Source organism: Ambystoma mexicanum, chromosome 6q, assembly GCF_040938575.1.
Source record: "Ambystoma mexicanum isolate Mex_15411 chromosome 6q, UKY_AmexF1_1, whole genome shotgun sequence".
NCBI lineage: Eukaryota > Metazoa > Chordata > Amphibia > Caudata > Ambystomatidae > Ambystoma > Ambystoma mexicanum.
Window position 1 is genome coordinate 980050136 of NC_090937.1, and position 13193 is coordinate 980063328.

At 47.8% G+C, this 13193-nt stretch overlaps 1 protein-coding gene across 6 annotated transcripts in view; it reads right to left on the reverse strand.

Moving 5' to 3' along the window:
• IRF2 (interferon regulatory factor 2) overlaps positions 1 to 13193 on the reverse strand; it is a 580815-nt gene that overhangs the window by 348950 nt on the left and 218672 nt on the right. For all 6 annotated transcript variants that reach the window (XM_069631487.1, XM_069631488.1, XM_069631490.1 and 3 more), the window contains exon 2: positions 3630 to 3731. In XM_069631487.1, coding sequence (XP_069487588.1) covers positions 3630 to 3716 — 87 coding nt within the window. In that variant the 5' untranslated portion in view covers positions 3717 to 3731. The remainder of the gene's footprint in view (positions 1 to 3629; positions 3732 to 13193) is intronic.

Sequence of the window (13193 nt, forward strand, 5' to 3'; positions counted from 1 at the left end):
CACCCACTTGTCCGATGTTATTGACTGCCAATGTTCGAGAAATCGGCTTACTCCCCCCCCCCCCACCGGAGTGCGACGGTGATCGGAAAGACATGATCTGTCAATTTTGCTTGCTCTGGGTCTTGCCCTGGGTAGAGCCACGCCTTCCCCTCTGGGAGTACCTGCTAGAGGATTGGTGGTATATGTTGTCCTGGAAGGTGTTTCCCTGTGTTTTTTGGCCATAGGGACGGACGATTAAAGCCTCTGAATTTGGAGGATGAGCCTCAAAAAGGACGAAAAAATCTACGTCTTTGTTCTTGTTTTTAAGGGAACTGATAGCTCGAGCTATGTCTGTGTCCGTCTTTATTCCTTTGAGGTGATCATCAATCTTCTTACCAAATAAGTCTTGCCCATCGAAGGGCATGTCCAATATCTGTGCTGTGACCCCCAGTCTGAAGTTTGTAGCTTTCATCCAGGCTTGTCTCCTCAGTACAGTACCGTGAGCCATTTGCCTGAAACCTGATTCCGCCATGTCGACTGCTGAGTCAAACATATGACCTAAGGTAGCTTCCCCGTCTGCTATGATTGTTCTGGCTTCTTCCTGGAGATCCGCTGGTAAATGTTTGGTTAGTTTAGACATACGTAACCATAGCTCGCGGTCAAAATGCGCTGTCATGGCTAGTGCATTGCCCGCTCTGATGGTGAGAGAGACTGACGAGGATACCTTCCTGCCCATGGCCTCTAATTTACGACCTTCCTTGTCCGGGGTGCTGATAAGGGCGATGAATGATTGGCCAACTTTCTTCTGGCTGCCACCGTGATGACAGAATCTGGCTAAGTATGTCCCCTTAGACAAAGTGGCGCTGTGTCAGGGGCTTTGGATTTCCTTTCAGGTCTTGAAACCAGATCAGGAGTAGATAAAGGTGTAGCCAATATCTTAGATCCAGAATCCCATACGGTATCAAGAAGAGGGATGGTAGCCACTGTCCTTATACGTTTGTCCCTGTGCTCATAAAGCACTGACTTTTTCTCTTCAGATGTGACTTGTAACTTGAATAAGTCTGCAGCTTTGCCGATAATGGTATGAAAAGATACCAAATCGTCCGGTGGTGAAGAATCTCCTGGAGAGTCTTTCTTTCTAGGTTTTTCAACTATCTAATCATCCCATTCGCTATGAGTGTCCGGCTCATGTGTAATCTCCCCTTCCTCAGGATCTGAAAAATCTCTGAAAGGATCCTATTGCCATTCTGAGACTGATGCGGTTGAAGGTACAATTGTAGGATCTCGAACAGGTGATCTTGGCCTAGGCGATGATCTTGGAGATGCTACCCTTGTCGGTGAAGCACTGAGCGTCCTGCTCCGGGATCTGCAAGGAGGCTCAGGTGAACGTGCCCTTTTATGTGGCCTGCTCCTGGAAGGAGACTCTCTAGGTGTGCTATGTCGAGGCGAGATGTTCCTCTGTGAGGTGTTACCTCTTTCGGTAAGGATGACATTCTTTTCTGTTTGACGTCTGTTGAATTCTTCAATGATCCTTTGCATTGGCTCCATGAGAGCTGGATCGTAAGGATCGGCGGGTTCCTCCATAGTTGGTTGCCAGGGAGGACTGTGTTCCTTGGGGGTGAGAAAGGGTTGCTCACCAACGAATTCTGTGTCTGAACTCCTCCTGAATAATGATGTCTGGGAGTTCTGCCATCTTTCTTAAAGGAGATCGTTATGAACCAATAGGAGCACGAGTCTCTAATATAGGAGGCACCGTTTTTTATTGGATGGTGTAACAGTGGCGTCGGCGGCAGTTTTTTTGGGATTTCTTTTCTCCGTGGATGAAGGAATTGACAGTGTCGTCGACGGTGGCTTCGTGGATGATGACTTGGTCGACGGTGGCCTTGTGGACGATGACTTCGCCGACAGTTGACTGTTTATCCGTCGATGGGATCTTCGTGGATGAGAGATTCGTGGACGAGTGATGGGACTCCGTCGACAAATGTTTCGTGGAGGCTGATTTCGACGACGAAGATTTGGTAGTCGATGACGAGGTTTGTGGCGTCATCGTCGTGGAAGATATGGGTTTCGTTGACGGCTTGGTCGTCAATGGGCCTCTATCGCTATAGCCACTTGTACACGGTTTATCCGTTGACGATTGCCACCCCAGGTTTTTGGAAAATGCCCCCTTACCTTTGGAGGTGGTTTTTTCTCAGGATGCCATTTCTTGTGATCCCCAGAGCCCATTGGGGGTCATTCAACCTTCCTCTTACCACCTTCCTTCAGTGGAAAGGAGTGACACTCCTTTCCACGGAAGAGGCCCTTCTCTTTGAAGTTTTCCTCTCAGATGGTTTAGTAGAATGTACAGGAGCTGTCTTGGAAGAATTTGCGCCAGAAGATAGACCGTTGGCTTTTAAATGTAAAAGAAGTCTTCTGTGTCTGTCCTGCAGGGTTTTGTTGGAGAAAGTTCTGCAAATGTCACATTTATTGATATCATGAGGATACAGGCAGTAGATGCATTGCTCATGAGGATCCTTCATGTAGACTAGTTTCTTCATGCACCTCGTGCAGTCCCTGAACAGGGACGGCTTTTTGGTAGTTGGAGGTTCAGCCATGATCTGAAGAGGATTTCACTCGATGAATTTTAGGTGAGAGAATGTGTTTTCTGAGCCCAGAAACACAGAGCAGAAAGAGCTTGATCAGGAGATTGCAAAACGATATATTTTGAGATAAACAAATATATCTAACAGGAGAAAGATTTCAAAAAGCTCAGAGAGCTGGAGGATTCCCTCTGTCTGTTAGACTGTGGTCAAAAATCTGAAGATGGCTGACTGAGGCGGAGCTTAAGCCCTGCCACCTCACTGGTTGGGGCCATAAAGGACCAAAGTGAGGTGGAGGAACTACACAAGTGAATGGCTCATAGACCATAATGGGCTATCTACACTCATATTTCTATGGAAATAATGTATATATTTTAAAAAAAAATTATAATTATTATTTAAATCACTGAGGATTCCCAGTCTGACGACGGGGAATATTCAATCATCTGAATCTACGAAAGATCCAATGCTGGAGAAATCAATATTACTGATACTCATACTAACTGGCAATAATGAGCCACTGGGTTTACTCATTTTAATTTAAAAATCACTTTGCATTATTTTAATTTGCACATTTCACCTGGCCTACAGTATGCACCATCATAGCCCTTATATACATCCCCCATTAAAAACCACACACTGCAACTCACTCAGAGATTGAAACAACGATTTGCTGAGCAAGAAGGACATACACACAGCTCTTGGGCATCAGCCAGTAAGCAAATGGGTAACGAGGAGCAAGAACAAAGCAGGTCACAAAAGTGACGTCCACTTTAAAAGCAAATTGTACTTTTGTGTCCATGATATATGACCAAATAGGCTTTAAATGTACTTTTGATCTGTCATAATGCTCATTTGTACACATTCACAAATGTCACATAAGTAGGTTTGTAGGGTACCAGTTTTCTTGCTGAGTCAAAAGGTAGCTTCTGGTAGCTGTTGGTGTAAGGCCAACAAGGATCTTCTAGGCAACAAGCAGGCGCTAAGTAGCTCCCAGCAATTTCACATCCTCTGTACTGACTAAAACAGACATCTTAGAAGTTCATTCTTTTCGAGATGCGCAAGCATTACCTCGTTTAACCACTTTAGTCCAGGTATCGTACTTCCATTTATTTGCTCTTCTAGCCACGGACGCATCCTCATTCTTTCCACTGGCATTGTTCCCTTTCTTTCCTATGGGAAAAAAAGAGAAACACTTAGTGTCTCAAGCCTATTGGTAAAATGTGCTTTTATATTCGGTTACAACTTAGGCGATACAAAATAAAAACACACCACAGTCATCTTCTCTTTTTTCAAAAGCAATGTGTTTACACATAGTCAGCATTTATAAGAATTGGGTAATGCCACCCATTTTTTTAAATATACGAATAGCTGCTTTTTTCCAAGTTTGAACATAAACGTTTGTTGTTAATCATCACATAATAAACACACCAGTCTTAGTAAATAATCCGTAAATGCGTCTAAAGTAGCATTCATTGCCAATGAGCTCATATGGAGTTTAATGGCAATGTGATCCCAGGATGGTGCCACACCATGCCACATGGGACATGTCAGGAAGAGTACCAAAAAACAATTTAAGAAGCGTTAGAATACAAACCTTGACAGAAAAACAAATACATTGCTGTAGTGAGGTCGCCCATGTGTCTCCATTCTAAAATAAAATTGAAAGTACCTGGAATTCCTTTGTAAGATTGTTGAGCAGCTTTGATCTTTTATCCCATACATGAACTGCATAGCCGCACACTAATTATTTGCCAAGCTGTGGACTGTGCTTCTAAAGAATTAATACGAAATTCTCCAATAAAACACAAAACCAAAATTATGTAAGTATGAAAGTAACTTATGATATGATATGATAGTTTATTTATATAGCGCCTATAAACAATGTGTTTCAAAGCGCTTCAAGGCAAGGGAGGGAACAAGGGAACAAGGGAAAAAACTGACATTCTTACAGGCCATGAACAGTAAGGATGTGAAATTAATTATCGTACTAGGCCTGACATTTCAGATAGTGCAAGAGCTAAAACATAGATAAGGAAGGGAGGGGGAGAGTGGGAAGGAAATGGAAACAGACAGGCGACTACCGTACTAGGCCTGACGACATTTCTGGTAGAGCCGGAAAAAAAACTAGAGGTGAGGAAGAGGGGTGCAGAAAGGTAGGGGAGGAACAAAACAAGCGACTATCATATTAGGCCTGACGACATTTCAGATAGTGCTGGAAGGGGGTTGGGGAGGAAAAACCCAGTAAGGGGAGGGAGGAGGAGACAGACGAGGTTGCTATCATACTAGGTCCAGGGACAGGGCTTTAAGTGGGCTGGGGCCTGCCTTGGCTGTGCCCCGGCAGGCTCCGAAATTTCGTTTTGAGGCGGGGCCCTGCCGGGGCCCAGTAATCTCCCCTGGCAGCCCCGGCCACTACACGAAAAGGCATTTTTTTCTACAGCCTGAAGCGCTCGCTCGTTTGCGAGAGCTTCAGGCTACAGAAAAAAAATGCCTTTCAGCCATAATGGTGGCGCCGCACCAGCGAGGCATCCCTTTAATCAAGAGATTACCGTCGGCCGGCGCCACCATTATGGAAAAAACGTGAGGCCGCTAAAAGCAGCGGCCTTGCTTTCTAAATACTGGAGCTGCCGCGCATTCGCGGGAGTTTCAGTATTTAGGAAAAAGGCCTCTGCTTCCAGTGGCCTCACCCTTTCAGCCTTAATGGTGGTGCTCACCACCATTAAGGCTGAATAGGCAGGCGCTGTCCCCTGCCAGGCAAGCCTACACAAAATAAATGCAGAGATCAGCACCCTCTCCCCCATAGGGGAGAGGGTGCTAATCTCTACAAAAGGCTGCCAGGCAGGGGTGGCAGTAGCCCATTGAGCCGGGGCTCGTAAAGAGGGCGTGGCCTAACGGGCCATCAAGACCCCCGCTGTTAGGCCACGCCCCCTCGATGAGCCCCGGCTCGATTTGTAGTGCCACTTAAGGCACTGTCCAGGGACAATTCTGATAGAGTAAGTGCATAGAAGAAAGTAAGGGGAGGAGATAGGAAAAGGGAGAAGGGAAAGGAGGAGAGAACAGAGAGTTCGCAGTCAAAACAGTGGAGAAGCAAGAGGGGAGAGTGAATACAATTGAATAATGAAATGTTTAAGAAGCATGTTGCATAAAACTGAGTGCACAGGACATGCCCTTTCCGTCAGGAACAAGAAAAGGTGATGTATATGAAAAACGTTACTTACCAGTAACAATACCGTTTGCTGCTGGTGTCCGTTTTTGAGTCATACTATATGCATAGTTCATCATTTAGTGGTTTGCCTGCAGTATTACAAACTATTTACTAAACTTTAAGTTAGACCTCAATAGGTGTGTCTCAGTAATAGGCTCGATGTGTACCTCCTAATCACTGCCCTCACATTGTTTTTTCCACCATCTTGAGAGCTCGGGAAAAGAGCATAAGGACTTGAGAACTTTGGTGCAGAAATCAGGATTTGCAAGTTCGCTGGTAAAGGTCGCTGTTACTGCTGCATGACGCTTCCCATTGCTGGGTTAAGTGTGTTCCGTGGATCGAATTACAAGTGAGAAAGACTTTGGATTGTAACACGAACTTTAAAGGCTGAACTAGTTGTGTTTATGTGCTTAAGCAGGAGCTTAAGCAACTAAAACCCCATTTATAAGGCATTCCCCTTGCTGTTTTAGATTGTACTGTGACGAAACCCCGCCTAGAATACCCAAGAAACACATTTACCAGGAAAGCACGCGCGCTTTGCAAGCTCGCTGGTAAAGGTCGCTGTTACTGCTGTTAGCATGCTTACAGCGTGACAGTGTGGACATTTCTTTACCTATGGCAACGGCAATCTAGTAAGTGGTGTACTGTGTGTCTTTTATGTTTATGTGCGCTAGAGAGAACTAATTAGATTTACAATTAGCCATCTCTCAAAAAACGATCTATCAGGAAATTAATATATCCCTTTTAAGCCACAGTGGCCGGTGAGCCTTTTTTGAGTGAGACTTATGAATTACAGCAATTGCCTACACGTTAAAATCAGGCATGCCGGCTAATATAGTATTAACAAGAGCCTCAGTGTTACTTAAGGCTGTTACACACAAATCTTCACCTAACATTGCCCTGAAAAAGAAAATGGGCGCTCAGCCTGCTATCATGCCAGAAAGGCACAACTCAGCCGGTGATATCCAAGGTTTTGTGTCCCGAGATGTGAATCCGATATATTAACATCTACGCATGTTGCAAACAATGTAGACACCATTGATAATTCTAATTTGACGAATTTGGAGCAGCGAACACAGGGGGAAGTTATAAATATGTCTATTTCAGATACTGTGCTCATAAGTGAAGTGTGAGCCACGTTACAAGAGGAGGGAACTGGACCCTCGTTGATTTAACCACGCAGCCCTCAAACAGCATTGACAGCTTAGATGCTAGACCAATAACTCATTCTGTAGAAGCTGGGGTGGATAATGCTGGGGAGGCTCTGGTCCCGCTCATTGTGGCGAATGTGAGCAATACTAATTGAAAATGGATCACCGTTTTATGAATCGCCGATAATGAATGATAGAACCAAATGTAATGATGGAAGTCTATACTGCTCACCCAGTCTTTTCGACCCACAGACACAGATATCCAACGGGTTAATGTCGTCATTTGTATTCCCGACACTGCATGCTCCTCTTCAGAAACCTTATGTGAACTCAAAGAATTTCGCAGATAACGGTAATTTACCTAATATACATACACCCCTGATGGCAGTAACCCTCAATGCGATAAATACATCAATCATGTCTCTTTTCAAATTGTTTGAATCATTGGATGCTAAAATTACCTCACAAGCTATACAATTAGAGCAAATCACACAAAATTTAGAGAAACTTAATAGTTGTATAAACAGATGATGGTTGTGAAGACAAGGTTAACACTAACATTATCAGCAGAAGTTAAAACCCAACAACAACTTGAAGTTCGCACAGAACAACAACAGTGCATGAAAGATATGGAATCTGTCTTACCTACAATTGCAGCAATTATTTGCCCAAATACATCTATATCAATAGATACAATCCCTTCTACTACAACTATTATCAAAGACATGGTACCTTTAAATATGGAAAACAGAAAGGACAGTGCAGATCAATCACCAATAAAGGAGTTGAATAACGAGACAGCTGTATATGATAGGTTTGATGTGCGAACACACACCAAAGAGAAAGTTGCACAGAATAATACAAAGAAAAGAAAAAAAAAAGGGCCCGTGCATAACACAGTCTCTTGCTAAACAATTTTCAAACGCATCCAAACTGCTTAGAAATCTGGCCCAACAACTAGCGGATGCCTTCGGACCAAATATAATAACTTGAGACAGCACCGACGGCCAGTGTCAAGTGAAATAGCGAAAGCTGTTCAACCTTTGGATCACCCACCGTTAAATGAGCTGGTGTCCTTGCTTGACCATACTGGTGGGAACAATCACAAAGAGTGATACTACCATAACTATTTCAGATAGTCAGATTAAATCAGTGACATCTTCAGTGTTGCCAAAGCAATCATTAGGTTCCTCTGCTTTAGCTGGTGCTGAGCAAAGTAATGTGGAACCTAGTCATGTTCCGGTAGACATTTTGAAAGATATTAGAGATACGATTCAAAGATCTGTAGACGAATAACCAGGTTACTCACAGTAGTGACCACCTTACTCCTAGTCCATAGTCCCCTTTCCTCCATACTTATGGGACATTACTCCGTCCTGTGGGACGGGACCGGAGCACTTTGTAAAAGCATCAAAAATGTTGCAAACATTTTAGTCCTTCCTCTCTCTCAACGCGGGGTACAGCACACGGCCGTAACCCCACCCATCTCGGCTCCGCCCCGCGCATCGCCCATCAGTCCTTTTCTATCGCCAGGACAGAGACCTTTAAGGAATAACAGAGGAACCTTATTAGAGGGGACGGCGGGCGGCATATGGAGGAAAGGGGGCTATGGACTAGGAGTAAGGTGGTCACTACGGTGAGTAACCGGTTTAAACTCATACGTCCCGTCCCCTTTCCTCCATACTTATGGGGAGATTCCCAAGCACTCCTCACAGGAACTACGGGTGGATGGAAAACCCCTTACTGAAAAAGGTTCTTCAGCACCGCCTGGCCAAACTGAGCATCAGATCTGGAGCTCAGGACTAGACAATAGTGTTTACAAAAGGCCGACGGAGAGGCCCAAGTAGCCTCCTTAGCGGTTGTCTCCCAGGGGACATATTTCTGAAAGGCAACTGCAGCTGCCTTGCCCCGCACCAGGTGTGCATTTAGGAGGCTGCAGTCCTTGGACAGTGTAAGACTCCGTAATACAGGCAGCGATCCATTTGGAGATAGTCGCCTTAGAGGCCTGCTTACCTTGTGGAGTACCAAAGGTTACCAACAGTTGAGAGGAACTGCTAAATTCGGATGTTCTGTCCAGATAGAATTTAAGAGCCCTTCTAACATCCAAACAATGCAGAACCCTTTCTGCTTCTGAAGCAGGGTTCGGAAAGAAGACCGGCAGGGGGATTGACTGATTTAGATGGAAATCAGAGGCCACCTTTGGCAGGAAAGAAGGGTTTGTCCGTAGGACCACCTTATCCTTGTGAAAAACCAAGAAGGGATGCTCCGACAAAGCCTGGAGCTCATGCACACGCCTTGCTGAGGTAACGGCAACCAAAAAGGACACCTTCCACGACAGGTGCTTGAGGTCCACCGTGGCCATTGGTTCAAAAGGTTTATGGCGCAACGCCGTAAGGACCACATTCAGATCCCACGCCGGGTGCAGTTTGCGAACCGGGGGACAAAGGCACATCAAACCTGCAAAATGTCTCTTAACCACTGGATTAGACAGAGAGTAAGAGCATTGATCCGTAGATAGGTAGGCGAATACCGCCGAAAGGTAAGTTCTGCATGACAGAATGTGAATGCTCGACTCTGCTAGGTGGGACACGAAGGACAGTACAGTGTCAATCGTGGTCAACCTTGGGTCCAGTTGTTTGTCTAAGCACCAATGACAGAACCTGAGCCATTTGCTTCTATACTGAGACCTAGTCGAGGGTTTCCTGGCTGCTTCAATAATGTGCGTGTTCCAGCGAAAACCCAGGAAGATCAAGATCTGAGAGACCGAGGTGGAAGATTTCCACCAGTTCACCAACAGCCCAAGATGGAACAGGAGCTGGAGGAGAGACTGATGATTGCACGTGGCTTTCAACGGGCAAGGGCTGCGTAAAAGCCAGTCGTCCAAATACGGATACACGTGGATACTCTGCAGACGAAGATAGGCCGCAATCACCATCATCTTCGTAAAGACACGCAGCGCTGAGCTACGGCCAAAAGGAAGCACTCGAAACTGGAAGTGCTCCTCTCCCACAGAGAAACTAAGTTATCTCTGGTGTGGATTCCAGATCAGAATAGGCATGTACACATCCTGAAGGTCCACCAAGCTGATCTAATCGCCCATCTGCAAAGATGACCGTATCTGGCCAGGCGTGATCATATTGAATTTCTCTTGGGGTAGGAAAAGAAAAGATTGAACTGGAAAAGGTCTAGGATGGTGCGCAGGCCAGCCTGGTTGGTTTTGGGCACCGTAAACAGACGGGAGTAGAAGCCCTCCCCTCGCTCCCCTAGGGGAACGGGTTCCACAGCTCTGAGGTCCAGTAGTTTCTGAACCTCAGCTTTTAGGGAGGAGGACCCCAACTGCTAGAAAGGAGGGTTGAAGGGTGGGGTAGGGGTGAGGGTAAGGGTAAGCGGAAGCCCGCCCGAGCGACTGACAAGACCCACCGGTTCTCGGTGATGGTCTGCCACGCCTCCCAATGAGATGCAATGCGTCCTCCCATGGGGTCTCGTGCGAGCGCGGAGAACCCTCATTTGGCGGGTTTTTCGGTGGTGTTACCACCTGAACCCGAGGAGGAGGCTGAGGAGCGGGAGAAAAACAGAGTCCGTTGCTGCCTCCGGCAGGAATTTCCCAAAGGGGTATCCACTCTAAAGGATTTCCGTTCTAGAAACCCCCTGAAACCAGAGGAGGGCCGGCTTTGCGACAACGGTCTTTGGGTCCTAAAAGGGGTTTTAACCAGGACAGACAAGGACTTGGCCGTCTGGGTGCTGTCCTTCGTTTTGGTAAGCTCTACATTCGTCGAGGAATGAAAAAGCTCCTTACCATCAAACGGAAGGTCCAACACCTTGTCCTGCACCTCCTTTGAGAACGTGTTGGCGTGCAACCAAGCCTGCTGAGAGGTATCAACCCAAAGCATAAGGCATCCGATAATCCCGCCTTAAAGTCTTCCAACTTCTCGACCGGAATGAACTCCGCCAGACCTTTCCATATCTTCATGTTCGCCCCCGCTAACACCAGTTCTGCATTGGCCTGCCGTAGCTGCAGGGCCGAGTTAGCAAAGATCTTCCTCCCAAGGGAGTCGAGAAGCTTGTCCTCTTTCCCCAGGACCTGGGTAGCCATCATAGAAGAAGATGCCGCAGGCCTGGACTGTAAAGTGGCCGCAGCCACCACCGTGGAGGAGGAGGGCGACAAGATGCTAGAGCCACCTCTTCTGAAGAATGCAGCCTGTAGCGCGCGGAAATTTTCTTATTGACGAAAAGTCCAGAGTGTGGTTTTTCCAACACTCTTTGGACCTCGGCCAAAACGTCCTTCTGCAAGAACAGGCCGGTACGCTCCAAAGGAGACAAGGTGAACGCCCCCGAAACCACCCCTTTTTGCGGAGCGAGTGCCTCAGGCACTGGACCATCCAATAAGCACATCATGTCCAGTACCCAGTCGTGAAAAGCTCTAATAGAGCGGGGCTGGTCTTCGCTGTCCTGATCGCCCTGCGCATCATCCGACAGGTCAGGGTCCTGCTGAACCACGTCAGGCACTGCCTTGTCCACGGACGACAACGGAGGCAAGGGCGGAAGGGTCGGGGGAGGCACCGTAGGCAAGGGCGGCGCCAGCGGAACAACCTGAGGCGCAAGTGGAGCAGGAGGCGCAGGCGGGCAGATCTCCCTAAAAAGACCCTTGAAATACTCCCTCATGGGGTCAGTACACATGAGTACCTGAAACTTGCTGGAAAAAGCATCCTCCGGAGAAAGCTTTGCAGCTGCCGGAGAAGGCCTCTCATGAGGGGGATAATTCCACGGACACAGAGGGGAGGGTTGCCAAGCCAGGCCATCCCCGGAGGTGTCCACATAAATCAAGAGTGCCAAACCCACAGGCAGCAAGATGTTATGCGGAAGGGGCATCCGAGCGTTCCAGCCGTAAACTGTACGGATCGGGTGCGCAAAAGGAACCGTATGTTCACCTGCAGAACCGCTCCCCCACACTTGAGGCCGATGGCGTAGTTGTAGAAGCGCCCAAAATGGCCGCTGTGGTCGTGGCGGGATCGGCCGCCATTTTGCCGTCACTTGAGGTGAACTGCGGCACGTGTGGAAGTGAGGCAGGGGTCCCCGCCGGTGGATCAGGGGAACCTCGGCCGAGCCGGTACTATGCAGCCTGGAATGTTTCTGCGACATACCAATAGCCAAACTAGCCTTCACAGGAAGGACAGCGGCACTGGCGGTAAAGGAGGAACTCGGTTCAAACACTCACTCCTTGCCTCCTCAACAGTTCTGGCGTCGCCACAAGAGCGGGAACAGTGAGAAACAGCTTTCACCGATAAGGCCTTCTCAGGCCTCTCAGAAATGATGGTTTCCTTAGCCTGTGTACGAGGGACCTCGGACCCAAGTCCGGTAGCAGCCTTTCCACAGCGGGCCTCGAACATATGTTCGGTATCACCAAGCCCAGCCGAGGCCTCGGGCGCACCCCGGTACTTTTGAGGGAAGCCGATAAAGAGGCCTCAGAGCGAGCTCCGGTACCCCACGACTCAGTAGAACTAGGTCTACAAGCAGCCCCCACAGCAGGGGCCTCGCAGTGTACTCCGGTATCCACAGGCCCCTTACGTAGACCCTCAGAGAAAACTCTGGTACAATCTTTAGGCCCAGAGGGCACCTCGGGGCAAGCTCCGGTGACAGAGCGGTCGACGCTCCTCCCGGACCGGGAAGAACCTGGGAAGTTGTCTCCCAGCCGGGGTGCTCTGAAAAGTAAAGTACTTACCAGGCGTTTCTTCTTTTCATCGATGAAGGATTGAAAATGCGAAGGAGGAGTTTGCTGGAACACCTCCTCCCACCGCTCTAACCGACATTGAAGTGCCCGGACCAAAAGGGAATCACAATAGAAACAGGAGTCCCAACGGTGATCCGGACCCAAACACTCTAAACAAAGAGGATGGGGATCCGCCCTCGCGAAGCGTCGATGACACGAGGAACAATCTGGAAAGTCTAGTTTAAACGACAGACAGACTAGTACGCGATTGCTAGCGAGAGCCAGAGAGGAGGAAAAAAGGAAGAAATTCTTACGCAGATGCAAGTGCGTCCAGTCCCAAACGAGCAGAGAAAAGGACTGATGTGCGATGCGCAGGGCGGAGCCGAGATGGGCGGGGTTACGGCCACGTGCTGTACCCTGCGTGTAGAGAGAGGAAGGACTAAAATGTTTGCAACATTTCTGATGCGTTTACAAAGTGCTCCGGTCCCGTCCCACAGGACGGAGGAATGTCCCATAAGGATGGAGGAAAGGGGACGGGACGTAGGAGTATATCTGAAACTGAAACAAGGGTG